The sequence below is a fragment of the Dipodomys ordii genome, unplaced genomic scaffold, assembly GCF_000151885.1.
Source record: "Dipodomys ordii isolate 6190 unplaced genomic scaffold, Dord_2.0 Scaffold59, whole genome shotgun sequence".
In the NCBI taxonomy this organism is placed as follows: domain Eukaryota; kingdom Metazoa; phylum Chordata; class Mammalia; order Rodentia; family Heteromyidae; genus Dipodomys; species Dipodomys ordii.
In genome coordinates this window covers 9,380,819-9,408,324 of record NW_012267275.1, presented here as the reverse complement: position 1 = coordinate 9,408,324, position 27,506 = coordinate 9,380,819, and the positions used below count along the sequence as shown (strand labels likewise).

Sequence of the window (27,506 nt, the reverse complement as noted above, 5' to 3'; positions counted from 1 at the left end):
GATAGGAGAAAGATCGAAGTCCAAGTAAGAGGATTAAAGTCCAAGATCACCCTCTAAAACAGCAGAAGTTCCCATCCAAAAAGTAAAGCAAAGAAGGATGAAAACATGGCTCAAGTTGTAGAGCATTTGCTTAATAAGTGCAAATCCCCGAGTTCCAAACCCCAGCACCAAAAACAAAAACCCTAAAATAAGAAAATATCAGCAGAGGAGCTACAATGAACTCAGTGATCAGGGAAGTTCTTGGGAAAAAAATGACAGTTGAGCTGACACAAGAATGTCAAGAACGAGCCTATAATTAGAAAATCTAGAAGCGTATTTTAAAAATAAGAAATAATTATAGCAAAGGTTCTAAGACTGGAGTAAATTCACTATATTCAAGAATAAAAATATGCATATAATATAACTAAATTGGAATCTCTCATGCATGTGAACCCATCTCATGCCAAAGACCACATGCATTGTTCAAATCAGTTTTTAAAATTTTACATATAAGTTGAATATACTTAATGCATAATTTCCATTACATTTCATTCTTATCATCTGCCATCTTTTTAGTTGCATTATCTATGAAAAGAAATCAGTGATTACTATAATAATTACTATATTTTAAAAAGTCAACTCCAAACATTGAAAAGAATTTAAATCTATTAATAAAAAGAATAAAATACATAAAGTGTTAATGCAAAAATACAAAGAAAGTGCAGCAAGAACAAGGGATATGTTCAGATAGTGCAAATATAATTATCAAGTAAAATTATTTGCAAATCTTTTCTTTATACATTATTCAGAAAACTATCTTTCTCTAACAAAAAACATTTATTTTACTAAATTTACAAGGTACAGTTGGCATACTCTTTGTCTTAGGACACAGTGCAGTGCAAAAAAGTAAGTTTAGTTTACTTTCCTCTCATATACATGTGACATATCCATTTAAAAATGAATTGTGGTTTATATACTTCAAAAAAGAAATAGTCTATACATTATAAGCATCATTTATTTGAAGGACAAAGAAGTAGCAGGTAACTTTCATGATCAGCTAAATGTAAAGCACAGAGATGCATGTGGTCATAGAAGGACTGGAAATATGAAAAAGCCATTTTGTGAACTGATTCTTTGGGCAGAGACACAAAACAATGGTTTATGGTTTGGATTCCAGATTATTGATCTCAAGGGCAATCAATCCAAACTCGTGCATTCATAATTACACTGTTCTTATAAAAGCAACAGCATATAATGTGTTTCAGAATGACTGATAATAGGGACTAATTTATTTGGTGAGGGTTAATGACTCTGCCAACCTGTACATAGGAAGCTAACTGCTACATAGGAGAGATTACCAATTGGAAGGAGGGGGAAAAATTTCTTCCGTAGTTTTGTTTTTCCTAGAATTAATTCCTGAGACAAACATACATAGGCAATTTGTTGTCTAGGAGGAAATGGTAGAGAAGAGAAGAAAGGAAAGGATGATAGGGAAATGAGGGAGCCCCAAGTGTTGGACAGATAAAAAGAATTTGATCACATTGAGAATATCTGGAAGCTCGTATAGAATAGTTTCCTCTTAGCAAGATGGAGGGAAACGCTGAGAATTTTATGTACAAATTCAGGTGACAATCTCATCATTGGTTTGAAGACTGTTTCCAAACAGAATTATAATTGTGTGGCTTGGATGATCACCTAAGGAGAGCAAAATGTGACATGACAGTAAGAAAAGGCCTCGGGGATTAAAAAAAAATCAGGTTCTGGCATTTAGAAAAATAGTCAGCAAGCCAGGCACCCACTGGTGGCTCATGCCTGTAATCCTAGCTACTCAGGAGGCTGAGATCTGAGGATCATGGTTCAAAGCCAGACCAGGCGGTAAAATGTGTGGGACCCTTGTCTCCAATAAACAACCAGAAACCCGGAAGTGGTGCTATAGCGTAAGTGGTAGAGTGCTCGCCTTGAGCTGAAGGCAGTGCCCAGCTCCAGTGTTGAAGCCCCATGATGAAAGAAAAAGAAAGAAAGAAAGAAAGAAAGAAAGGAAAGAAAGAAAGAAAGAAAGAAAGGAAAGAAAGAAAGAAGGAAAGAAGGAAAGGAAGGAAGGAAGGAAGGAAGGAAAAAGAAAAAAGAAAGAAAGAAAGAAATGAAGGAGAGGAAAAAAGAAAAATGGTCAACAAACACTAAACTAGTAAGAGCAAGAGTATTTTGGTGGGAAATTGAAAATCCATTGTACAGAAATGACCAGCATGATCCAATAGGCTTGGGCTCTGGAAAGTAGCTAGGACTTTGGATTAAGGTAGGAAAACATAAGAGATGGCTAGATCAGAGTATAGGCCAGTTTAATTAGATCAAAAAGACTACTTATACAAGAATTCTTGAAAACATGTAGCTGAAACTACATGCTGGATCCATTTAAGAAGAGTATCTACAGCTAAAGAATTTTGTCTTTTTTAAGCGATCGTGTTTCTAAATGTAAGAGCAATAAAATGAAGAATGTATTTCATTTGTTTATTATATACGTGGACATTATTGTTATCCTGGAACTTCTATTGGAAAGGATCTGTATCTATTCAGTTTCTTGTAGGATAGGGTTATAGGAAGAGAAGTATTCAGCAGTCCATTAATACTGGGCACCCAGAAACAAATACTATGGTAACCTAAATATCACTTCTGACTAAAAGATATGTAAGCTTCTAGAGGAATGTCCAATGGGGTCTGCAGCAGAATATCTACAAGATGAGTCTAAAACATTTTGTCATGCCAGAAAAGAAGTAAGCTATTAAACAACAGAAGTTTGATTAAAAGAATTTAGAGGCCTGAGGGTATTCCCATTGTCAGCTTAATCTAGGCTCTTTTATTTTTGTTAACAGATTTCTTCATTTCCTTATCTATTGTTTTGTACTGTTATCACTGAGAGACAAAAAAGAAATGCAACCTTATGCTTTATTGTCTGTATGTGAACAGATATGTGAAATAGTTTCAAGATGCCATATTATTTCAGAAATATTTAATGCCTATATGTGAACTGAAAAAGAAAGGCACAGTGACCAAACACCAACAGAAATTGGAAGCATTGTTATCATCATGATGTACATCTTCTAATTATGGATCAAAACTAGCACAATATCTTTAATATACTTGTTTAAATGGTTTTTAAACTAATAAAGTGTGAGATTTGAAATTTGGTGTGGTTCAGGCTATTATTACTTAATATTCCATGGTTACTAGATTTTGTGCACAGCATGATTGCCTATACTGTTTTGTTCCAAATAGATTAATGTGTTAGTTTCCTATATTTTGTGATATAACTAAAAAATAATAATCAGTGCATTGTGTAAGAGAAAAAAGAAAAACCCTTTACCTAAATAATCATGTACTTTAACACTTCCTTATAATAAATGCAAAAGAAAAAGACACCATAAAAATACAATCTAAAAAGATAAGAATGTATGAGATTCAACAGACCAAAATGATCATTATTCATCAAATTTTGTAACCAAAATTTGTTGTCATTTCTTTAAATGTTGCGTACAAAAAAAGCAACTTTCATAAACAGTAAGATGAAAAAAATTACATGAGAAAATCTAAGACATGAAATGTAATGTCTTAAATTTTAAAATAAAGCAGTAAAATAAAACATGAAATAATTGGGTAGATTTGATATTGAAGATCTATTTGTTAGCACATTTTTGTTAAAATTTTAGTTGCGTTATTATGTTTGTATAAAATTTGTATATTTTAGATACATATTTTTAAACTCCAAAAGGCTTATTTGCAAATATGAATGAAGTGATACGGCATCTTGAAGTTATTTCAAAAGAATCCTAATGGCTAGGAGTGGTATACATAATAGCTATTGATGCTGGATTATTAATATACGGGTGCTCATTATGCTAATTTGTCTACTCCAGTTATGTTTGAATACAAGTGAAGTAACTGAAATGGATTTTTCTAACCTCCTGTCTGATCAATGAAGTCCTTAAAGGCTGAAGGCGACTACTCACAGAAAGCAGCATAGAACAAGGCTAAAAAAAAAGCACTTATCAGAGCACAGTGTTGTGCTGGCGTGTAGCTAACTTAGTGGTAAGGTGCTTATCTTGTATGTAGAAAGCTCTAGGTCTCCCAGAAACTCACGTGGGCGCCTCTCTCTCTCTCTCTCTCTCTTTCTCTCTCTCTCCCCTCCTCCCTTTCTCCCTCTCCTTCTCTCCTCTCCCCTCTCTCCCTTTCTCCCTCTCCTCTCCCTCTCCTTCTCCTTTCCTCCCTCCTTCCCTCCCTCCCTCCCTCTCTCCCTCTCCCTCCCCCCTCTCTCTCTCACACACACACACACACTATGCACCTTCACTGTGAGAAGGATCTGAATACTGATAATGCCTCCTCGCTGTGTATTCTCAGACTGGCATAATTTTTGTAGACTTTGGAGAGTAAATTCATAGGAAATGAAATAAATAACAGCCAACAATAATTGCACAGTGGGTGCCAACTCTGTACTAGGTCCTAACCTAACAACTTTACATGCATTACACCATTGAACGCATACTTTTAAAAGGATTATCCTGAAGAAAATAGACATAATTGGGTGTCAACCCAGTCAACATTCGTGGTTTAAATAGCCCAACAGACTTGCTCTGACAATTCGACTGCACTGGACTGAGGAGAAAATTGGTTCTGAGTGAGAAATACTGACAAACTGAATATTTCCCACAGATAGAGCTTTCTCGTGGCCTACCTACCCTTTACTTCACACACCTTGATCTCAAGGGAAGCATTAACCCACCACTAATCAGGTTCGGCTGTGAGACACCACCACCACCACAGCTCCATCCTTGTCTGTGACTGTTAAACTACATTTCCCATAAAGCCGTGCGAGGACTCTGGACCTTCGCCGGAAGTCAGGAAGGTAACTTCCGGCGCTGTGTGGGAAAAGTGACACTTGGATTTTGCCAGCCGTTCTACCGTATCCGGATTGCCTATTCAACTCCGGTTACTCTTGGGTCAGTAGCACAGCAGCCAGTCCCCGGTCCCTCAGATGCCCCCTGGAGGTGGTGACCAGGTTCTGGGGACCCCCCCCCCCGAGGTCGTGAGCTGTAGCTGGGTTGACGGGCGCAGGCGCGGCAGCGTCGGCCCGGGCCGCTGGGCCTCCGGGGCTCGCCGTCATTCCTTGCCTTGGGGATGGGGCTAAGGAACCGCTACTTCGGAGAGGATTTCACCTTCCAAGAAGGAATCGCCCACTAGGACAGGAAAAGTAAACTACTCGAGGCCCTGCAAAGGGTTGTGTTTAAAATCGATGCAGTTCTTGAGTGCCCAGGAGTGGAATTTCTTACCTGGTAGTTGGTAACTTAAGTGACAGACCATAGGAGACCTTGTTTAACGCCACTGGAGCCATGCAACTTTGAACAAGCCTTGGGCCCTTGGCTTCCTTATTCATCAGGAAAAGTGGACTTTGGGTTGGGTTAAAAATCTCAGACCTTTGAAACCTAACTTCGTAAACTTCTTACAAAGCCTTTTATTATCCTGCTTTAAATCCTTCCCTGAGACCTACCAAAAAATGAAAATGCTAAATCAAGTCGTTGGTTGTAAGAATCTCTGTGCTTTTCTGAAATGAATAATGGTAGATTCCTAGGTTGCTTTTCTATTGAAAAATAGAAGTGGAAATGTTTCCTTCCTTTCTCCTGAAGAATCTGTATGTATAAACAATGCATTGGTGGTAGTGAAAAACATTTTATTTTCAAAGACAATGTTGTAATCACCTTGTGACCGTTGGCGAGGAGAGAAGTCAGTAGAACCTAGGAAATGAAGTATTCCTTACTTCAAGCAAACCTTACTTCAGAAACTGTATAATAAGAATCTATGGCAAATAAATTTAGGATAAAGATAACTTGAAAGGTTGAAGCAATGTTTCAAAAAATAGTCCTGAAAAGTTATGGTTTTTGTTATTCACAATATTTTAATAGTATTTTAAAAGTTTTTAGTGTGAAAAAATTGGGAAAATAAATCTAGAGTAAATTAAGCAAAATAAAAATTGCTAATGTAGATATCAGTTCTAATTTGTAAACAGATCAGAAAGATTCAAACAAGAAACGTGGAAAGACACTAAAAAATAGTCATTAGTTGTTCACCTTATACTCAGAGCACAAAAAACAATAGTAATGAAAAATGATTTCTAGCCTCTTTTTCATTTAATTACCCAATTATTTAGAATGATGAACATATAGTTAAAATCCCAAATATTTTTAATTGTTTGAAAAGATACTTTGAGAAGGTAATAGAAATTAGAAACATGAATTACTATCACATACAAAAAATAACTCAGTGTGTGCCTTCCTGCATGTAATTTATAATTAGATAATATTAATAAGAAGTTTGAATCTATTACTTTCTTTTTCCATTGAAATGTCATTGACAAGGCAGACAAAGTTAATGATTGAAAAAGTTTCTATGGTTCAAGGGCAAAAAGGCATCCAACAAAAGTTATTCCCAGGGGCTGGGAAGGTGGCTCAGTGGTAGAGCGCTTGTTTTGCATGTCTGAGGCCCTGGGTTTGATTCCTCAGCACCACATAAGCAATAAAAGAAAAAAGCCAGAAGTGGTGCTGTGACTCAAGTGATAGGGAGCTAGCCTTGCGGAAGAGCCGAGGGACAGCGCTCAGGCCCAGAGTTCAGGCCCCACAACCGGACCAAAAAGAAAAAGAAAAAAAAAAAACTTATTCCCAATAATAGATTAAATAATGCTGCAGTTCAGCACAACAAAGATGGTAATTTCAAGAATAGTGCTGAGTCATGTGAATTACCAATTGGTATGAACAAATGTCTTGACCTAGCCCACTGTAGACTAAGAATGAAAACCAGTACCATGTGGATTGAGAACTAATTGTATAACACAATATATTATGCTTTATGTGAATCTTAGAAAGCTTTTGACTAATTAACTGCAATGTAATTGCTTATACCTGATAGTGCAGAATCAAAGGATACTACTTGTCATCTGCTAACAACTCCTGCCTTTAATTTTGTCCACTTTGACCCCATTCCTATCATATCCTTGCTAAAGTTATCTGATCTACATCAGATATCCAGTCTTCTTTGAAATATTTCTCACTCCCCTCTCAAGCCTCTTCATCTGTACTTCCAAATCTATACACTATTTTATCCCTTGTTCTCACTGATAATAATTTTAAAATGCATACAATTTACTATCTTTTGAAGAGTGTATTTTGTTGGAAGCCATTATTTTATCATTAGTTAGATAATGCTTAGTGTTCCTCCATTGACACAAAAAGCAGTTGTAAGTAATATTTTCCCCTTATTTTCCTTTTCTTGAAGAAATGTCTTCTGTAAAAAGCAGTCCAAAACAGGAAATAATCTCCCAGCTACACAATTCAGCTGCAGAAGGAGATATTGGCAAGCTAACAGGAATTCTCCATCATTTTCCATCTCTTCTCAATGAAACTTCTGAAAATGGCTGGACTGCTTTAATGTATGCTGCAAGGAATGGGCACCCAGATGTTGTCCAACTTCTGCTTGAGAAAGGGTAAACATCTTAATATCTCCTGTTTTATCTTGTAAAAAAATGTGTTTAATTTTCATCCTACATATTTACTTTCAAACTTTATTTTACCTTTCTTCTCTCTTTTTCTTTAGTATTGGGGATTAAACTCAATGTTTCACACATTCTAGGCAAATGCTTTTACTATAACCATTCAGCCTTTTTTTAAAAATTTTTTTCAGACAATGTCTTTCTACCCTTTTTCAGAGGCTAATCTTGAACTCTTGTCTCCACTTTCCAAGTATCTGAGATTACAAGCATGTACTACCATATCTAGTTCAAATTTTTCTTGTAGCCATATTAATATTTTAGGCTATTAAATAATTAACTTATCAGTTAATTATACATAATAAAATATAGCATAATTTTAGCAAATAGCTTTGTTGCCTGTGTTTTTCCTTTTTTTTTTTTTTTGCCAGTACTGGTGCTTGAACTCTGGGCCTGGGTGCTGCCCCTGAGCTTCTTTGGCTCAAGGCTAGTGCTCTACTACTTGAGCCACAGTTCCACTTCTGGCTTTTTCTGAGTAGTTTATTGGAGATAAGAGTCTCACCAACTCTCCTGCCCAGGCTGGATTCAAACTGTGATTCTCAGACCTCAGTCTTCTGAGTAGCTAGGATTATATGCTTGAGCCAGCAGTGCTGGGCCTATGGTTTTCATTTTGAAGATTGAACCCATGCCTGATATATAGGAATCAAGTGCTCTATGTCTGAGCTACTTCCCTAAACTTATTGAGAATAACCATTTTTATAGTAAATCAATTTGTGAATAGGTTTAATCGTTCTCTCCCAAATTTATTATGGCCTTCAAGAAATCTGTAAAATTTTGTTATCTGTTTATGACATATAAAACTGTTGATTTGCATTTTACAAATAGCTATCCAGAATTTTACAAATCCGGAATTTTAAAGTTTCCACTATCTCTAACCTTCCATCGCTTGTGATTATTATATGATTAGTTTTTTTACCTCAGTAACAAACCATGTACTAAACAAGATACCAAAAGTAATCATTAGAGTAACAATGTTGGTATCTGGAATTATTTTGTTGAAAATAAATTTTGAAAGTTGAATTCTTGTTCTTTTTCCTCCTCAATATTTTCCTCCGTCTGTAGGTGTGACAGATCAATTGTCAATAAATCAAGGCAAACCGCACTGGATATTGCTACATTTTGGGGTTATAAGCATATAGCTAACTTACTAGCTAATGCTAAAGGTGGGAAGAAGCCTTGGTTCCTAACCAATGAGGTGGAAGAAGGTGAGAATTATTTTAGCAGAACCCTACTGGACCGGAAAAGTGAAAAAAGAAATAATACTGACTGGCTCATAGCGAAAGAAAGCCATCCAGCCACAGTTTATATCCTTTTCTCAGAATTAAATCCCTTGGTTACTCTAGGTGGCAATAAAGAAAGTTTTCAACAGCCAGAAGTCAGGCTTTGTCAGCTGAATTACACAGATATAAAGGATTATTTGGCTCAGCCTGAGAAGATCACCTTGATTTTTCTTGGAGTAGAACTTGAAATGAAAAAAAAGTTAAATAATTACAATGGAGAAGTCCCAAGAGAGGAGGATGATGGGTTGGTTGCCTGGTTTGCTCTAGGTATAGATCCCATGGCTGCTGAAGAATTTAAGCAAAGACATGAAAATTGTTACTTTCTTCATCCTCCAATGCCAGCTCTTCTTCAGTTGAAAGAAAAAGAAGCTGGTAAGAAACCCTGTATTGGTAATAATCTGGTTTTTAGGATTGATTTGCTATTTGCAGTTTCCAAATAACATGCCTTTTCTAGTAAGCAGTAAAGATAGGCTATCTCCATTAGGAACTTTCTGAAGTTTTTGTCAAAGAAGGAGTCTCATCAAGGAAGAAGTGGTCAAGTAGGTTGAATTTCAGTAAGATGAAGACATTATTTTTCATGGATCTTAGTTTTGATATAATGAAGCTTTTCTTGGATTCAACAGAAGGAATATCAGTGGAGTGGAAGTACCAGTAGCCAGATCAATTAATGAGAGATTAAGAAGGGGAATCACTTAGCAATGTCTGACTTTCCTTAGGGCATAATGCTGAGCCCTTCTAGAGACAACTAGGTAGTTCTTTTTCAAAGTCTGGAATGACTGTATTTTATATTCCACATCTACGAAGGAATAGCTGAACTTTAAAAATTGATTTCCCTTGAAGATATATGTATAATTTTAAGATTTAAAAAAAATCTTACAAATGAGCTATTTGCATTTTTATCTCTTATTTTACTAGTAAGGAAACCAAGACCCTTAGCTCACCTACTGTATAACTTTACAGTCACTTCTCTGTACATCAGTCCTCTTCTAGACAATAAGGATAATAGTATTTCCCTCCCTCATAGAATTACTCTAACCATTAAATAAAATAAGTAAATTACTCATATAAAGTTCTTTAGATAGCATTTGGTACATTTGGTAGTTAATGAATGTCCATTTTTTCTAAATGTAATGATCCTGAAATAATGTAGATATCTTAGTGAAAACTGAATTACATATTACAAAGTAATAGGCAATTATTTAAGGCTGTCTAGTTCATGGAATTTCAGTGTTATAATTGTTCTTATTGATGTTTTGTTCATTTCATTCTAAATATTGTTGTTGTCATTTATTATCATCTTGTTTGTTCACAATTTCATGACCCAAATAATATATGTGAAGGAGAACAAGTTTAATTAGGCAAGTTCAAATATTTCAACAGTTATTCAATATTCAAATGTTTCTAGTTTTAATGCTTATTATATTTCTGGTCATGTCATTCTATTTTTTTAAGTACCAGTGTAAAAAGCTATAGCCAAAGTATGTTTTTTCTAAGATTTATTCTAGTAGATATATAAATGCTATAATATAAATATTATAAATATATGTATATATATATAAATGCATCCTCCAAATGAAATATGTTCCCCTTGGCATGGACCAAGAGTAGCCTAATGACCAAAAAAAGCAGAATAGAGATAGACATCTATAATTTCCTAGTAGCATTTCCTTTAAGATTCAAATCTAAGTTAAGATTGCTCTATTGTATTTATTTTTACCAAAGTCTGGGATCAAACCTAGGTCTCATGTATACAAAGCAGGTACCCAACCACTGAGCTACATCTTCAGCCCAGCTATAACATTTTTATAAAACTTACTACTAGAAAGTTGTATTTGTAAATACACTAGGATCATATATGCTAAATTTAAAAGTCATCTATAATAAAAGCTTCACCTATATGTATATATGTAATATATACATGTATATATATGTAATATATATGTTTGTCTGTCTTAAAAGAGAATTATATTTTATTCAAATGAAAATTAAGTCTGATTTTTAACATCTGAAAGATAACAAAAAGTACACATCATAAAAACAAATACTCAAACCATTCATTAAACAATTATTCAGAAAATATTGTGTGGTGTTTATTATAGCTCAAGAACATCATACACATATTAATTTTCTTTTACAATTGGTCATAGAATGAAATTTTTTGTGTTTCTTTCATAAGGGGTTGTAGCTCAAGCAAGATCTGTTCTTGCTTGGCATAGTCGATACAAGTTCTGCCCAACTTGTGGAAGTGCAACGAAGATTGAAGAAGGTGGCTATAAAAGAGTATGCTTGAAAGAAGACTGTCCTAGTCTCCAAGGTGTTCATAATACATCATACCCAAGAGTTGGTAAGTCATGTTTGTGTTAAAACAGTAGACAGTAGACCCTCTCATTATGATCAAGGATTCTGTGGGTTGGTAATTTGGATAGAAGTGACTTGTCTCTGCTCCCCAATGTCTGCAGCATTAACTTGAAAAGACTTGAGTGGCTAGGTGCCAAGGCTGGAGGGACCACTATTAAGATTTAGCTTTGTCATTCACAAGTTGTTAGGGAAAAAGGTAAGGTTGGATTCTGCTGGAATTGTCAACAAGAATGCTTACATGTGGCCTCTTCAACATGTTGATTTTAGGTATCTTAATTTTCCCCACATTAAATCTCTCAAGAGAACCCAAGAGAGGCTGGCCTTCTCTAACCTAACCTTAGAAGTCTCACCAAGTCACTTCCACTGATTCTTGTAATTTTATCTTTTTCACTGGCCATTCCAGATTCAAAGGAGGAATAACCCTAGTTCTTGATAAGAAGTGGCCAGTTCACCCTGAAGAAGAGTATGTGTCATAGTGTGTACTCTGGTCCTCTTGGGAACTTACATAAAAGAGAAACTATAGTCATCTTGAGATTTGATTCCTTGGCACCAAATTCCTGTTTTCTTATGTGAATCATTTAAATGGGTCATAATTTGAAAATATTATATAGAAAGAAAAAGCCAGCTGATCTGGCTCCTTATGGAAAGAGATAATACCTCCAACAATTCAGGGCTTGATTATGGCTTTACCAAAGCAATACAACCGGGAACTGGCTCCTCGTTCCTACTAATATCTGCCTATACCTTCTTTCATTCTAGTTTCTGCTTTATGTGTAAGTTTGGATATCTGATATCCATCCCTTTAAAAACTTAAAAAAAAAAGAATAGATCTATTCAACAAACACAAGTAAGCCTCTAGGAAATAAATTATGGCCTAGTGGCATCTAGTTTTGTTCTCAGGAGAATTTTTACATTTATTTCTTCCTTTTCAATTATAATCTATTCAAGAGAATTTGCTGGACCAGTAGCTTCTAGAGTAGTAAACTGTAATTTAAGTTTTAGTATTATAATAACCTAAACTGAATCATTAGCTTGTAAAACTATTTTATTAAGGATTGAAGAGAAAGGAGGATATTTGCTGTATTTATTAGTAAACTTTCAATTTTCCCCATGTCAATATATTGCCACTCAAGCTTTTTTCTCATTAAAAAATAAAAATATGCCTCACATAGCATAAAAAAAGAATAAACATTGCTAAAAGTTGGGGATATGATGGCAAAAGAATCTTTTTTGCCAAGTGCTTGTGGCTCATGCCTGTAGTCCTAGTTACTCAAGAGGCTGAGATCTGAGGATCACGGTTCAAAGCCAGCCTGCACAGGAAAGTCTATGAGACTTTTATCTCCAATAAACTACCAGAAAACTAGAAGTGGCACTATGACTCAAGTGGTAGAGTGCTTGCCTTGAGCTGAAGAGCTGAAGAGTACCCAGGACCAGAGTTCAAGCCCCACAACTGACAAAAAAAGAATCTTTCTTATGCTGAATGGCAATATTCTATGGGATTTCTCTCATATACTTTATTGTCAGCCACATCACGGCAGGAAGGATCAATTTCTTACAAAACAACAAGAATCTTGTTCCTACAGAAGCTATACCTTTATATTATTCTACAGACAGTTTCTTTGCACAGTGACTCTGAATTATTTCTTCCTGTCATTCATATATCTGATTGTTTTACACAGATCCAGTAGTTATTATGCAAGTTGTTCATCCAGATGGGACTAAATGTCTTCTAGGCAGGCAGAAAAGATTTCCCCCAGGAATGTTTACTTGTCTTGCTGGATTTATTGAGCCTGGTAAGCCTTTTCTGAATAATTTTTATAATTTGTAAATAAAAAATAGTGTTTCAGATATAATTCATATCTGAGTTATTTAAAATATTTCAAATATGTATCACTTTAATGACACCCAAATATGTTGTAATTTTCATGCTTTTACTAGTAATGTTCATTAATCAAATATTCAGTATTTGCTTTGTCATACATGTATCTGAATGGTTTTGGCCATGTATCTAAATGATTTATACACCCCTTCATTGTACTTAACTGTCACCTTTTCAAAGAGGTTATATGCAATTGTGCCAATATCCCTGTATCCTGCATTCACAGTTCTTAGGCCGATATGACTTTTTTCCTGTAGCACTCTGCTCCTAAGGTGATATGAATGTATTGTTTTTCTTTCTATACTTACTAAAATGCCAGTTTGATAAGGGCAGTTCATTTATATGCCCCAAGCCCTCAGATGACTCTTGCAGTAGGAGCTTCGATAGTATTTTTAAAACAAATGAGTGATTATACATTCATCGATAACTATTTAATCTCAATTTTTACTGTAATCTGAAATGCTACATGATATCAGTAGTGAACATGCAAAGCCAGGGTATGTTTAGAAGTCTTACATGTTTAAATTATATGATTCTCATAAATCTTACAGGTACTATTACAGCAGTTTTACAGATGATGACAGTAAGGCACAGGGAATAAATAACTAAAAGTGAAGGGAAGAGATTCAGGCCAAAGCCATTTTACTTCTGAGTCCTTGATCTTGATCACTATGCTGTTGTTGTTGGTTTTTTTTTTTTTTAAAAAAAAACAGTTTTAGCTTAAATTTTAATTGCTAGATTGCATTCCATTTATCGATATTACACTATTCACACTTTCTGATGCAGACAATTAGGTTATTTCAAGGTTCTTGACTATTACGAAAAGTTCTGCAGTGAATATTTCATGCTTCTCTTAAGATATATGATATATATATATATATGTATATATATATATTTCCAAGAGTTATCTAGACTATATACATAAATGAGTAACACATATGGTATAACTATGTTAACCTTTCCTAGATATTGTCCAAGTTTCCTTCTCAAATGTTTCTACCAATTGTCATGTATTTCCAGCAGTGTGGGAAATTTTCTATTATTCTACATTATCACCCACTTAGGATCTTCAGACTTTTAAATTTGTCATTTTAGAGGTATAAAGTAGAATATCAATGTGGTTTTCATTTTGATTGCTCTGCTGATGGAACAATATTTTGAAATGTGTACTATACATCTAACATTCCTGTTCTTTGAATTTTAGATGTTTATAGCTTTTGTTTATTTTTGTTTTGGTTAGTTGTTTTCTAATTTATTTTAGTACATTTTTGGGTAGGAAGGTGTGTGTGTGTGTGTGTGTGTGTGTGTGTATGCTCTCCTAGAGCTTTGGGCATCAAAGCAGTGGTCTACCACTTGAGCCACAGGTCTACTTTTAGCTTTTTTGGCAGTTAATTGCAGATAGGGGGCCTCAAACTGTCTCACAGACTTTCCTACCAAGGCTGGCTTTGGACCATGATCCTCAGATCATAGCTCCTGAGTATTTAGAATTAGCATGAGTCACCAGTGACTAGCTGATTTTAGCAGTTTTTAAGTATGTGTCATACGCTAAATTTTAATGTATTGAAAGTATGCTAATATGACTTCAATATGACATTTTTATGATAAGTTCTTAATTTTTATGAGGAAATGTATCAATCTATATAAAATAGAAATCTATTTAAATACATATTTTGCTAAGTATTCCTGTATTTAACAAAATATTTCTAAATATCTAGGTTAATTTTATTTACAAATATTTTCTATTTGAATTCCGAATTCCAACTAAATAAAAAATATAAAAAATATTTGTGCATATCACTTTATCATAGATTAGTCATCACTAATTTAGAGGAAAGGAATTGCCTTGAAAGAAAATGATATATGTTTTTACAACTTTCAGTGACCTGGAAAGAATGATCTGTAGTAATTGATAATATAATTTTCAAAAAGAGCTTCAATATTCTAATGGGGAAAACTATTTATTTGTAAAAACATAATAAAGATAATTTAAGTATAATATAAAATATGATAGCATATCCAATATGTTTACATAATGCTTGGTCAGTAGGGACAGATAGCTGTAGTTCTTATAAAAAATAATTGTTTGAAATGTAACAGGCCTTTAAAAAAAGGTGAAAAGTGAAAGTTTTGTTTGAATATATAGTCTATATGCAGTTATCTACTTCTAAAAGTAATGATTTTTCATTTCTATTAGGATTCTTTTATTTGAGTATGTTTCCAAAGTGATTTCCAAATTTTTAAACTGTAGCACAAAATGTCCAAAGCATGTTCATCAACAACTTGTTCTTTTGCTCTGTTTCATTAGGCGAGACAATAGAAGATGCTGTTAGGAGAGAAGTAGAAGAGGAAAGTGGAGTCAAAGTTGGCCATGTTCAGTATGTCTCTTGTCAGCCATGGCCAATGCCCTCTTCCTTAATGATCGGTTGTTTAGCTGTTGCAGTATCTACAGAAATTAAAGTTGACAAGAATGAAATAGAGGATGCCCGCTGGTTCACTAGAGAACAGGTAAAGTTCAATTTAATTTCCTTCTTCTATTGATTGTTCCCTGACAGTATTGGTTTGGGCATGTAGCAAGGAAGCATATTTTCAGTAAGTTGGGTGAATGGCTACAGCTCTCTCATTATGCATGGTTTACAATGTAATTAATAATTCCATATAGGAAAAGTGTGTGTTCCCCCCGTGTATCCTGTTTTAGGTCATTCTATGAGATTTTTCTAATGATGATGATTTCATGCCATTTCAAATTTAACTATTCATTCAAATCAATGATAATTTAAAGTTAAGAGGTAAATACTTATTCTGAGATACTTTATATTTCAGGTTATAATATTAAACAATATCAGTTACAATTTTTGAAGCCTGTATTTTGAACTGTTCTAAAGGACAAAAATGGCTTAAATCCATTACAAATATACATTCACAAGAACATTTTAGAATAACATCCCTGGGCCAAGTGTGGTGACTCACACTTACAGTCATACCTCCTTGGAAGACAGAGATTGAGAAGGTAGACTTCAAGTCCAGCTCAGAAAAAAAAACCAAGGTTCCATTTCAACAAGTAAGCCATGGCTTATATAGGTAGTAATGTCAGAATCTAAGGTCAGGCCAAAGCTAAAACACAAGGCCCTCTGAAAAACAACTTAAGCAAAATAGAGCTCAAGTGGTAGAGTACTCTGTAACAAGTACAAGGCCTTGAGTTTAAACCCTTGTACTATAAAGAATAAAATAAAATATAACCCTAAGTAATACAGTGAAGATAAATTACCTGTCTTGTTTTATGTGATCCAAAGCATTGATATGTTTAAGAAAGGAATACATTATTATAGTAAAGACCTGAAATCCTATCTGACTTTGCCTATATAAAATTAGTGTTATTTTGTGCTAAAACTCCAAAAGGAGTTTTAATATACAGCTGCTCAGTTTTAATATAGAAATTCAAGTGGAATTTGAATATAAAATGAGAAATTAGATGGCTGTTTCAGAATTTGGGGAAAGAAAATGAACCTGCCTCAAAAGTTGGCTTTAGTTTGAAGTTAAATGTGAAAATACCATTTGCCTTTCTGTGATCCCATGTTCATATGCTTTTCTGGATTTGAAAAATCAAACAATAATTTAGTGAAGCTACACTAAATTATAGATGCTACAGATGTCACTTTCTGCTCTTGTTACTCACTGGAAAGGTCATCACATTTTAGATAAATAATATAGTCATGGAAATAGTATTTAAATATGCTAGTGCTGAGATCCTAATCCATTTTCTTTTATTATGGTATATTTTAGGTTGTGGATATTCTTACTAAAGGGAAGCAGCAAAAGTTCTTTGTACCACCAAGCCGAGCTATTGCACATCAATTAATCAAGCACTGGATTGGAATGAATCCCAATCTCTAAATTGAAGAACTAGCCTTTGAGTATGATTTGCTTTTGAATACAGGTACTCCTCAAGTGGGATCAGAAATTATCAGTGATCTTTAGTGTCATAAAACAGAATATCATAGTGGTCCCCAAAAATATTCTCTAAGTGTTCATTAAACCATAGAACTCCTATTTTAATACATTAAAACATTACTTCAGATTTTCCTAAATTTGGGGGAAGCATTGAACATTTTTTTGTAGTCATACTTAAAACTTTTATACCAAGAAGTTACATTTCTAATAATAAATATCATTGTAAAGTAATACATTCTAGTGCCTCTCAAAAGCATTAGATTTTCATAATTTGAGAAATGAAACAATAATTTTGAAGTATTAAACTTAGATTGATATTTATGTTATTCCCAAAGTTGTTACTACCTTATTTTTATCTTCCCATTGCATTCCCACTTCATATTGTTCTAGTAGAGCTACTCTTAAGTGTTGATACTTGTCTCATTTGACCAGTGTTAAGAATGTGTTATTTTAACAAGGAAACTTTAAATAACACAAACATGAAAAGGGAACTAAAATAAGAGGACACTTGTCTTTAAACCTAAATCTACTGAATGCACCTACTTATGAGTTACTTATCTGTTCATAAGACAAATCAAGATTTTCTACTTTTTCACTGAAATTAAACATATTTGAGAGGAATTCTTTAAGGTCAGATAGTAAATAAATCTGTTTGTCTCATGTTAATGACTCCTATAATCCTACCTACTCAGGAGACCTTGAGATCTGAGAAGAGGTGTTTGGAATCAGCCCAGGCAGATTAGTTCATGAGTGTCCTATCTCCATTAACAAGTAAAAAGCTGAAACTAGAGATGTGCTCACATTATAGAGAGCCAGACATGAATGATAAAGCCAGTGTGAGCTCAGGCTCTGAGTTCTGCGAGTGAGATAAAGAGTCAGAGACAAATTTGTGGTATGTTTACATTTTCAGTTAAAAGCTCTAATTTTATTTCATTTTGTTGTGATGGATATATCTGTGTTGACAGAAGAATTCTATAATAATTACCCCAGTGCTTGTAATGCTTAGAACATGGTTTTGACCTTATATCAGTATGTTCTAAGAAGCCTTGATGAGTATATTTTAGAACTAAACTCTTAAGTGTAATTTAAAACTGACAGTAAGATTTTAGAGAAATAAAACTAAAATAATTCTAATAATTTTAACATAGAAATATGTATTTTAACACATTGTTTTAAATTATTTATAAGGTAGTTTATAAATATCTAAATTTTTATAATTTTGCTTTTTATTATTCAGTGTTACAATTGAAAAAAATCTTAGAGATAATATAAGTACATCATATATCATTTTTATACATAAGAAGAAATTCTGAGGGTTTAATAATATGATGAAGGAAATGATTGTGGTAGTATACCCTGTGTAACCCAACACAAGATTTTTACCTGTAATAAGAAATGGAGCAATTACCAAAAATGTATGTACAGAACATTCAAAGAAGGAATAGTAAGCACTTAGTTTACCAGATTTGTAAATTAAATTTTAGATAGTCTTGAAAATTTATTTAAATAAGGTAACATTCTCACATAAAATTATTTTACTAGTGGTTTTATAGTAAATAATAAAAGCTTTGTAAACCAAATTAATTCTTACATAAGACATTTATATACATAATAAACTTATAGCTACATTACTGTATTGAAAATTATGTGCCTTAATCATGAAATATACTGACTTTTGCTTTAATTTTACTCCAAATGTACTTTTAATATTTGCAGATTCTAATACCAAATTGTAAAATTCCAGACTGCCCTAATGTTAGGATACAAATGTAAAATATAAGTTGCCAATAAATACAGATACAAATTTTATTTCAGTTAGTTAACACTACTGTACTTAGGAAAAATCAGTAAGTAAAATATTGTTTTAGTAATGATTCCTAAATTTCTAACCTCTAAGAGGTGAATAGCTAAATAAAAATGAAAAACCATTTTTTAAAATGGTAGAGATGTAAGTGACAAGAATGTATTCTAATCAAGTTATGTAACAACACATTAAATTATTTTCTGATTTGTGTGTTTTGTATTTTTTAATGGTTTGACCAATTTCTTTTTATAAAGAAAAAATAAAATTTGGTCATTAACCTCCATTTAAAATTGATGTATTTTTTAAAGTGAAATGTCTCTTTTTGTAATTAGAAAACCTTAAAGTTGAATAGGAATGTGGCTCGGGGGTAAACAGAAGAATCTGGATTTGATCGCCAGTACTGAGAAAAAACTTATTTAAAATTTAAATTTGTATGTTGGGATAAAATGCACATATATGACATATACACACATGGACTTACATGTACTTGGATAATCAATAATTTTAATCTTTCGGTTTAAAATTACATCTCTAGCATAATGATAGGTGTTTTGTGTAGTTGTCTCATTGTATGTCTTTACATTTTGAAATTTTTACTGTTCATTAAAAATTAAAAGACTACACATTTCATTTATTTGGAGAAATGGGTTAGTCTATCAGAGATCCAGTTTAGAAGTGGGGTGAAAATGGGAACAAGTGATACAATAGAGGATGGGACTCTGAGCTAGAAGGGGTAAGCACAAATTTTTATGCTACCAGTGTAGATGAGATGGATTGTATTTTGAGAAAACAGGCATAGTAGTGATACTAAATGCCTGCATCTTCCAGAAAGCCATCATCTATGAGCTAACTGGAGAATTGCTCTGAAAAATCATACTGAAAATAATCTTCTTTTTCTACTCTACTTTTTTTCTTTTTTCTTCAATTTCAGTCCATTCAAGGTAGATGTCAAAACAGCTTCTAAATGAAGGAATTTGTCATCAGATATGCAATAGATTGCATATACAATAACTTGGTATATTTTCTTATGATAGAAATGGCCAAAGGAAGGTCATTCAAGTAATAAGAGATGGTACTGGAAAAATATGAATGATCAGCAGACTGAATCATGAATTCAGCAGGCTGAATTCTTTTACTTGTTTGAGGTTTTTTTTCAACCATTGTAAATAAACATGTAGATATATTAACTGAGCTAAAAAGTAGATTTTTTTTCATTCTATTTTTACTGAAAAATATCTGCACATTATTTACTCTTGGAGCCACTTTTTTTTTGTCAGTTGTGGGGCTTGAACTCTGGGCCTGGGCATTATCCCTGAGTTCTTCAGCTCAAGGCGACTGTGCTCTACTACTTGAGCCACAGCACCACTTCCTATAATTGTACTCTTAGTAGCAGTTTTTACTTTATTCCTTCTGGAATGCTGCTTTTCAGTTTTTATTGCTAAACGGACAAACCAGAGCATCAGCCAATGGTTTTCAGAGTAATAAGGATAGCTGTACAGTTGTAAAAACAAATTTTAATTTTAAAAAAACCTTTTTGCTATTAAAAACAATTTTCCTTCTAACTAGAATGATGATAAGATAAAAAACTGTAGCATGAAGAATGAAAATTTGACCTGGCTTTCCATTCCTCTGCTCAAGGGAGCTATCAGTCCAACTCCTTGTTTCACCCCTGATGGGATAAGAGCACTCATCTTACCACTTGTCTGTGAGATGGTTTCATATTTTTTTAATTTTATTTTATTTGTGAACATACTGTACAGAGGAGTTACAATTACATGGGCAGGATAATGCGTACATTTCTTACCAAGCATTGCAGCCTCCTCCTTTGTTTACCCTTCACATCCCTTCCCAGCCTCCCCCCTCCCCCCCAATCCCAATCCTTCTCCTTCCCCCCCCTTCCCCCCTCCCCCGCACCAACGTTGTAAAGCTCGTTTTGGACATGACAACTTGTACTTCTCATTGTTGCAACAGGTCCACCTGTATCCTTAAACAACTGGTTTTTCCCCATTTCCTCCACAAGTTATACTGACATCAAATATAGTGAAAGCAGGGGTTATACTGTGGGGGAGGGACATACAAAGCAACAAAGAGATAATCTTATATATACGTTAGAAACACATGCATGAAAGAAAAAAAGATGGTTTCATATTTAGTAATGAGGATATCCCACCCAGGAATAGAAATTTAAAATGGTTCTCTTCCCTATTAAGAGCACAGTGGAAAGAGTAAATGATGTTACTTTGTTTACTTTCAATCTTAAACTTTCATTATAGCCTCAGGTTGTACTCCATGGGAACACTGATATTCTGAACATCTCAGTAGAACACCTTACATTACTGTTGCTCTTACCTAGTGATGAGTTGAAGTGATGGTGAGATAATTTTCAAAGTGGCCAGCAGCATTATTCCAGAGTTATTTTGCTTGTTTTTACTAATTGTGTTTATGGAACAGGTTTATATGGAACAAGCTGAAATGTTACCAAGCAGTTTGAAATACCAAAGAAAAGATGTCCCAATATTGTGAGCAAATTGAGACCTCTAATAGGGTATACCCCTAAATAGGAAGTGAGCAGGAATCTGTGGAATGTGACACCAGGAGGAAAAAATAGACACATGGCTCTGGTGGTAGAATCCTTTTATTTCATACAAATGTCTAGGTTTGCCATACCAATCTCTTTCTGTAGTTCCCAGTCATTTCATACATGCTCGCGGTTAATAAACACATTTTCTTATTTTATTGTGATGATAAATTTATCATATATAGCTATGTTTAGGGATTGAACAGTAAAACAATATCTATATTCTGTCTGTTTGGTGTATCCAAATGTAGATTTCTAACTTATGCATATTTCTAATATATTTTAAAATAGTTATGGCAATATTTACATGCTCCTCCTCCTTTTTAAATTTTTTTTTTTGTCCGTTATGGGGCTTGAACTCTGGGCCTGGGCACTGTTCCTCAGCTCTTCAGCTCAAAGTGAACACTCTACCACTTGAGCCACAGCACCATTCCGGTTTTCTGAGTGGTTTATTGGAGATAAGAGTCTCCTGGAATTCCTTGCCAGGGCTGGCTTTGAACTGCAATCCTCAGATCTCAGCCTCCTGAGTAGCTAGGATTACAGGCTTGAGCCACCAGCACTAGGTTATTTTTCTGATAAGATCTCAGTTCTCTGTCTCTCTGTCTTTTTCTGTCTCTCTCTGTTTCTCTTCCCCCCCAACCCCCCCACCCCCCGCCCAATTGTGGGACTTGAATTCAGGGCCTGGCCCCTGCCCCTGACCTTGTTCACTCAAGGCTCATACTCTGCCAATTTGAGTTGCAGCTCCACTTCTGGCATTAGTTGGAGTTGAGGGTCTCACTGACTTTCCTGAACCATGATCCTCAGATCTCAGTCTCCTGAGTAGCAAGAATTAGGATCTCACTTTTTGTCCAGCTCTGCACTGGCTTCTTATGACCTACCACACAGCTGTAATGACATGACACAGACCACCATTCTCTACTTGTGTTGGATGAGATCTCACTTTCTTCCCAGGCTAGCCTCAAACTATGATTTTCCAGATTTCTGCCTCCCAGGTAGCTCGGAACAAAGTTTCGTAATACAGAATAAAGCACTTTCAATCCCAATATCCTCTTTCAGACACGTAAATTTGGTCGTTTTTTCATCGTAGTACACTTCACACATTTCTACCACACCTTCGTTTATTATTTGGTTTACAAATTCTATCTCCCAGCTGTCCACTAGACATACCTACTTGGATATCTCTAATAATACACACCTAAAATTCTTATTTTTCTCCCAACCATTTCCCTATGTTAATAGTCTTTCCTAGAAAGGAAGTTTGAGCATTATATTTAACTTGCCTATTTTATTTCTCACATCACTGCAGCTCAAACCCAGGGATATGATCTGGTTTTATCTATTTCATTATTTAAGTGTTCCTCGGGTTTGAATAAAGGATGTCACCCTTGGTAAGCAGGCATTTTCCCACTTGGCCCCACATATCCATCCCTATTTTGCATTTGTTTATTTTTCCCATAAAGGCCTGTAGTTTTGCCTATTCTCTGCCTTCTGAGTAACTAAGGTTAAAGGTGTGAGTAACTGAGCCAGGTACCTTTATCTCTTTTACTTTGGGCGTGTTTGAAATCTCTGTATTTCCCTCTCCTGTTCCTCCCTCTCCTTCTCTTCCCTCCCCTCACTTCACTGCTCTTATCTGCTCATCAGGTTTCTACATCTTCTTTTATTTGTCCCTCATGTCACTTTTTACTTGCCATCTATTCCTCACATGTAACCAAAGATATCTTTCTGAGGAAAATTTTATCTAATATTTTCTTTATTTAAAACTTCAATAAGACATCTTTGGAAAAAGGACACTTCCATTTTTGAGATCAGAGTAGCCAACCTCTCCAACTTTCCCATTTCAACTTAGCACTTCCATTGATTTCAATCTCATATATATATATATACCAATACCTATGTTCTTGCAGAAAACTGTAGAAAATCAATATTTTCATTATGAATTCACTAATAACATCCATGAAAGGTAACCTGGGAAAGTGTGGCATGGCATATGGCTGTGAGCCTCGTACTTGTGGGCTGAGACTGGAAGACTCAGGTTGAGAATATGAGGCCTGTTTTGGTGACATAATTATCTATCTATCTATCTGTCTGTCTGTCTGTCTGTCTATCTATTATGGTAATCTGAATTATAACCTGGATCATATGTACAGATATCATTTTGCTTATTTAAAGATTCTAAACTATTATTTTAAACTATATTTTCACTTACATTTTTCTACAGCTTCAAAAGCCTAAATCAGAGCCTATAATATTTAACCCAGTTTACAAATGAGCACGTTGAGTCTAAAGGTCAACATGGTTTCTACCATGTCATTCCCCATACTGCTTTCCTGTTTACCATACAAATGAAATATATTTGACCCAATCTTTATAGACAGCCAAATTAGATCGTAGGAATTTTCTTTTTTTTTGATACTTTTACTTCCTCTTCTCCTTGTGAAATTCATATGTACCTCTATTGAAGCTTATGAACCACAAAAGCACACCAGTTCATCATTAGTCACTAAAAGTTCTTTAAAATATGTTTATTTTTAGGACTGACTAAGACAGTTAATAATAGAATGATTAAAGGATGACTGACCATTCCTGACACTGCATTAGACTAATACGCTAATTAGATTTTGTATTAGAGAGCCCAAATAAATCCAAAGTAGAACAAGACAGAGGCTCAAATCTTTCCTTCATTTTCTAAACTTTCAAATAGATACTTGCACTCCCTTTACTTTTTCCTCAGAGCTGAGCAACTTATGAAGGCTTCATCCAGGTGAGCTGATTTTATGTGTGTGTGTGTGTGTGTGTGTGTGTGTGTGTATTACTTCACCTTTTTGAGAGAAGTATTCTGCATTTTGTACTTCACTGTCCTAAATTAATTGCTTGGCAAAGACAAAGACCAAAGGGGAAAGTATTTGAATGCTGTATATGAAGACAATTTAGCAATGAATTTCCTTCCAATCACAAACTATCCAGCTGTGTTACTTACTCTGTTAACAAATAATATAGAGACATCCAAAAAAATAATGTAAATAGCCAGTGTGTTTAGGCTTCTTTTATTTACACTAAGAAAGACATCATATGCTCATTTGAATAGCCATTATCCATATCCTAATTTGGTTGTTTCAGATAAATTGTGCATTTGGAAAGCAAGGAAAATGCAATTGACAAGCTAGGCTTCTAAGGATAATTGAAATTCATTCTGAATGCAAGAAGGGTCAGCTTCATTTCTGAGCAGTAGACCTTGTTTTGAATTCCTATAATCTGCTTTGTTTCCATTGCAGCATTCAACTCTCTAATCACCAAAATGATTTCTTCATCTACTTTCATTGAATTTGTCTTCATTTTGTACTTAATATTAAATAGGTATTTGCATTTAATTTTCAAACTATATTGGTTGCTAAAAACATTGTGAACTGAGGTAAAGAAAAAAGACATGAGCATGTTTTCTATAATAATTTCAATTACTCTGTGATTTAGATAAATTTCATAAACAAAATATGCTGACCAATTTCTGTTTTTAATAATCCCAAATCAAATATTTTTATAAAAGAGTTGGTTTTATTATTGTCTTCATACATTTGTTTATAATGCACTTCAATCATATCCCACTACATCACCTCCTTTGTCCCTTACCCTTCCTAATGATTCTACTTCCTAAACCTTCATCCTTTCACACTGATATCATCCTCCCCACCACTTCCCCAGGTCTAGATTTTGGGTGTGAGAGATAACGTAGTATGTAGTTTAGTTGTAGACCACTTAGCCTAGTCCATACAAGGTCCAAAAGTGCAAGGCACATATTGCAAAAGAAAAAAATCATTCTATTTAAAGATTACAGTACTGAACTCTATTATAAAGATACTAATTTTGACCATGCACAGGGATTCAGTAATTCTAGCTACTCAGAAGGCTGAGATCTAAGGATCAGCATTTGCAGCCAGCCTGAGCAAAAACTCTGTGACAGATTCTTACCTCCAATAAGCAGCAAAAAGCTGGAAATGGAACTGCAGCTCAGGTGGAAGAGCACCATCCTTCAGAGAAAAAAAAAAAACTAAGGGAGAATATCCTGGCCCTGAGTTCAAGCCCCAGAAACAGCACATTAAAAATGATTATAATTTCTATCATTGTAATAATAATATTAGTTATATACCTTAAAATCTTGTATTTGAAAGCAAACAGGAAAATCTCTACTACCTAGTTTTGTTTAAAAATAATCTTTTGTTGCTAGCAGTTAATCTTCTTAATTTGAATTTTAATGAAGTCTTTTTTTCAAAAATTGAAATCACTGTGATAAAATTATAGTGAGGATACTCACAAGGTAGTCTTTGTTTTCTGTACTACTGATTATTAGTATTGATTATTAACTTTAAGTACTTATACAAAGCAGTTGCCATTAACAAGACAGTTTTTGAAGTCTTCTCTTCAGGGGAAATATTGTTCAGTGACCAAGATTTCAAGTGAGTCTCTAACATATAGGAATTTAACTACAATGGGGCAGATATCTCTACTCTTTTATCTCATATGATATCTCCTTTCGTGGTCTTGCTCCCCAATATTTTTACCAAGTGCAGAATAAAACCTCTAAGTGAGATGTGATTTGTTAATATTTGTATGTACAGAATAAAATGCACTGACGTATTATTCCTGTCTCTTCAGGCTGCCCAGACCTTAGAGAATTTAAGAAGGAATGAAATGTTAGCACTGATTACATGTTCAATATAAACTTAATTATAAAGTGATTAAGTTAACCTGGAAGATTATTTCTAAATATAATTGCTCATTCCCTTTTCATTGGCTATAATTGTCCATCCCTTCATCATTGGATACACTACAATTTGCAAACTTTTTTATGGCAGTAGGAAAATATCAAAGCAGTCAGTAGCTCAAGCTACATAGAAAGAAGGTCAGAAGAAAGTATCAAGCATATACATTTTTAAATAAATGCCTTTTTCTGGATTTCAAAAAACATGCATTAGCTTAATTAAGCAACAGAAATTCAGTGAGAAAGATGAATTAGAAAATGCTTTAAAATGGCGATTGTAGAAGAACTTGAGATTTCTTTAAAATCTTTTGATTGAAGCATCTTTGGAGTTTTATGTCTTGGGTTCATATTCTTATTGGGTATTTTATTTAAAAACGACACAAATTAAAGATCATTTATGTTACCTAGTATTATGAGGTATGATATTGTCCAAAGCACATTAAATAATTGTTTTGATAAGTAGTTGCTGCATTGCACTGCAACTAAAACTTTGTGTGCATTTTTTGTTGTTGTTTTTGTTTCATGGCAATGCCGCAATAAGAACTCAAAAAGGCTTTGCACTTTCTAGTCTCTACCATTTAGCTCTTCTTTAGTTATTTTGTAGGCAGGATCTCATGCGCTGCTTTTTACTCATGGCCAACCTCTAGCCCTCCTCCAGTGCATCCTATTTATATCCTCCTGACTTCACCCACAGTATCCTCCTATTCCTGCATAGCTGGAGATACAGGTGTGTACTATTCCATCTAGAATTATTTCTTGTTATCACTGAGATGGGGGTCTCACTGACTTTTAGGGAGCAGGGCTTTACTTCCTTTGAGCAGAAATCCTCCCAAGTATCAGTAAAATATTCCAACTTACTCTTTTACTATTTTCTTTTAAAAACTTGGTGATGAGGAAATAACATATTACTTAGGCTAAAATGAGCAATGCATAGCCCTGATTGGGGATCAAAAGTATTTGAATATTTATTAAGATTTCCTTGATATTTTTATTATTCTTTAAAATTTAGCAATGTGGTTATGAATGAGTTTCCTTGAGCTAGAAAGGAATGAAGATATTACAGGTTCTGCTCTGGGTAATTGAAAGCTCTTAGCTGTAACAGAATTGTACAGAATTTTCTTCTGAGCAGTAATATAACCTCATAGTCACAGAGGTTTCATGTCTTGGAAGAAATACAAAAGTTTTTGTATGAAAATGGAAACACAGAATATTAAAATATTACTTCTTTAATAAGGTTGAATATTTGAAAATTAGGAGGCTATCATTTAAACCCAGCAAGAGTTGGCAATTCACCAATTATGTCTTATCAAAGTTTCTATTGTGTGGTTACTGAAGTACTATG

The 27,506-nt window shown here is 34.2% G+C and overlaps 1 protein-coding gene across 1 annotated transcript; it reads left to right on the top strand.

The window, feature by feature from the left end:
• Nucleotides 1-4,864: 4,864 nt before the first annotated feature.
• On the top strand, nucleotides 4,865-18,201 carry Nudt12 (nudix (nucleoside diphosphate linked moiety X)-type motif 12). Its single transcript, XM_013022096.1, has 7 exons — nucleotides 4,865-4,967; nucleotides 7,294-7,501; nucleotides 8,627-9,216; nucleotides 11,021-11,188; nucleotides 12,882-12,995; nucleotides 15,387-15,586; nucleotides 16,862-18,201. The coding sequence occupies exons 2-7, from the start codon at nucleotides 7,296-7,298 to the stop codon at nucleotides 16,970-16,972; spliced, it is 1,389 nt and encodes a 462-aa protein (XP_012877550.1). The 5' UTR covers nucleotides 4,865-4,967; nucleotides 7,294-7,295; the 3' UTR covers nucleotides 16,973-18,201.
• The last annotated feature ends 9,305 nt before the right edge of the window (nucleotides 18,202-27,506 follow it).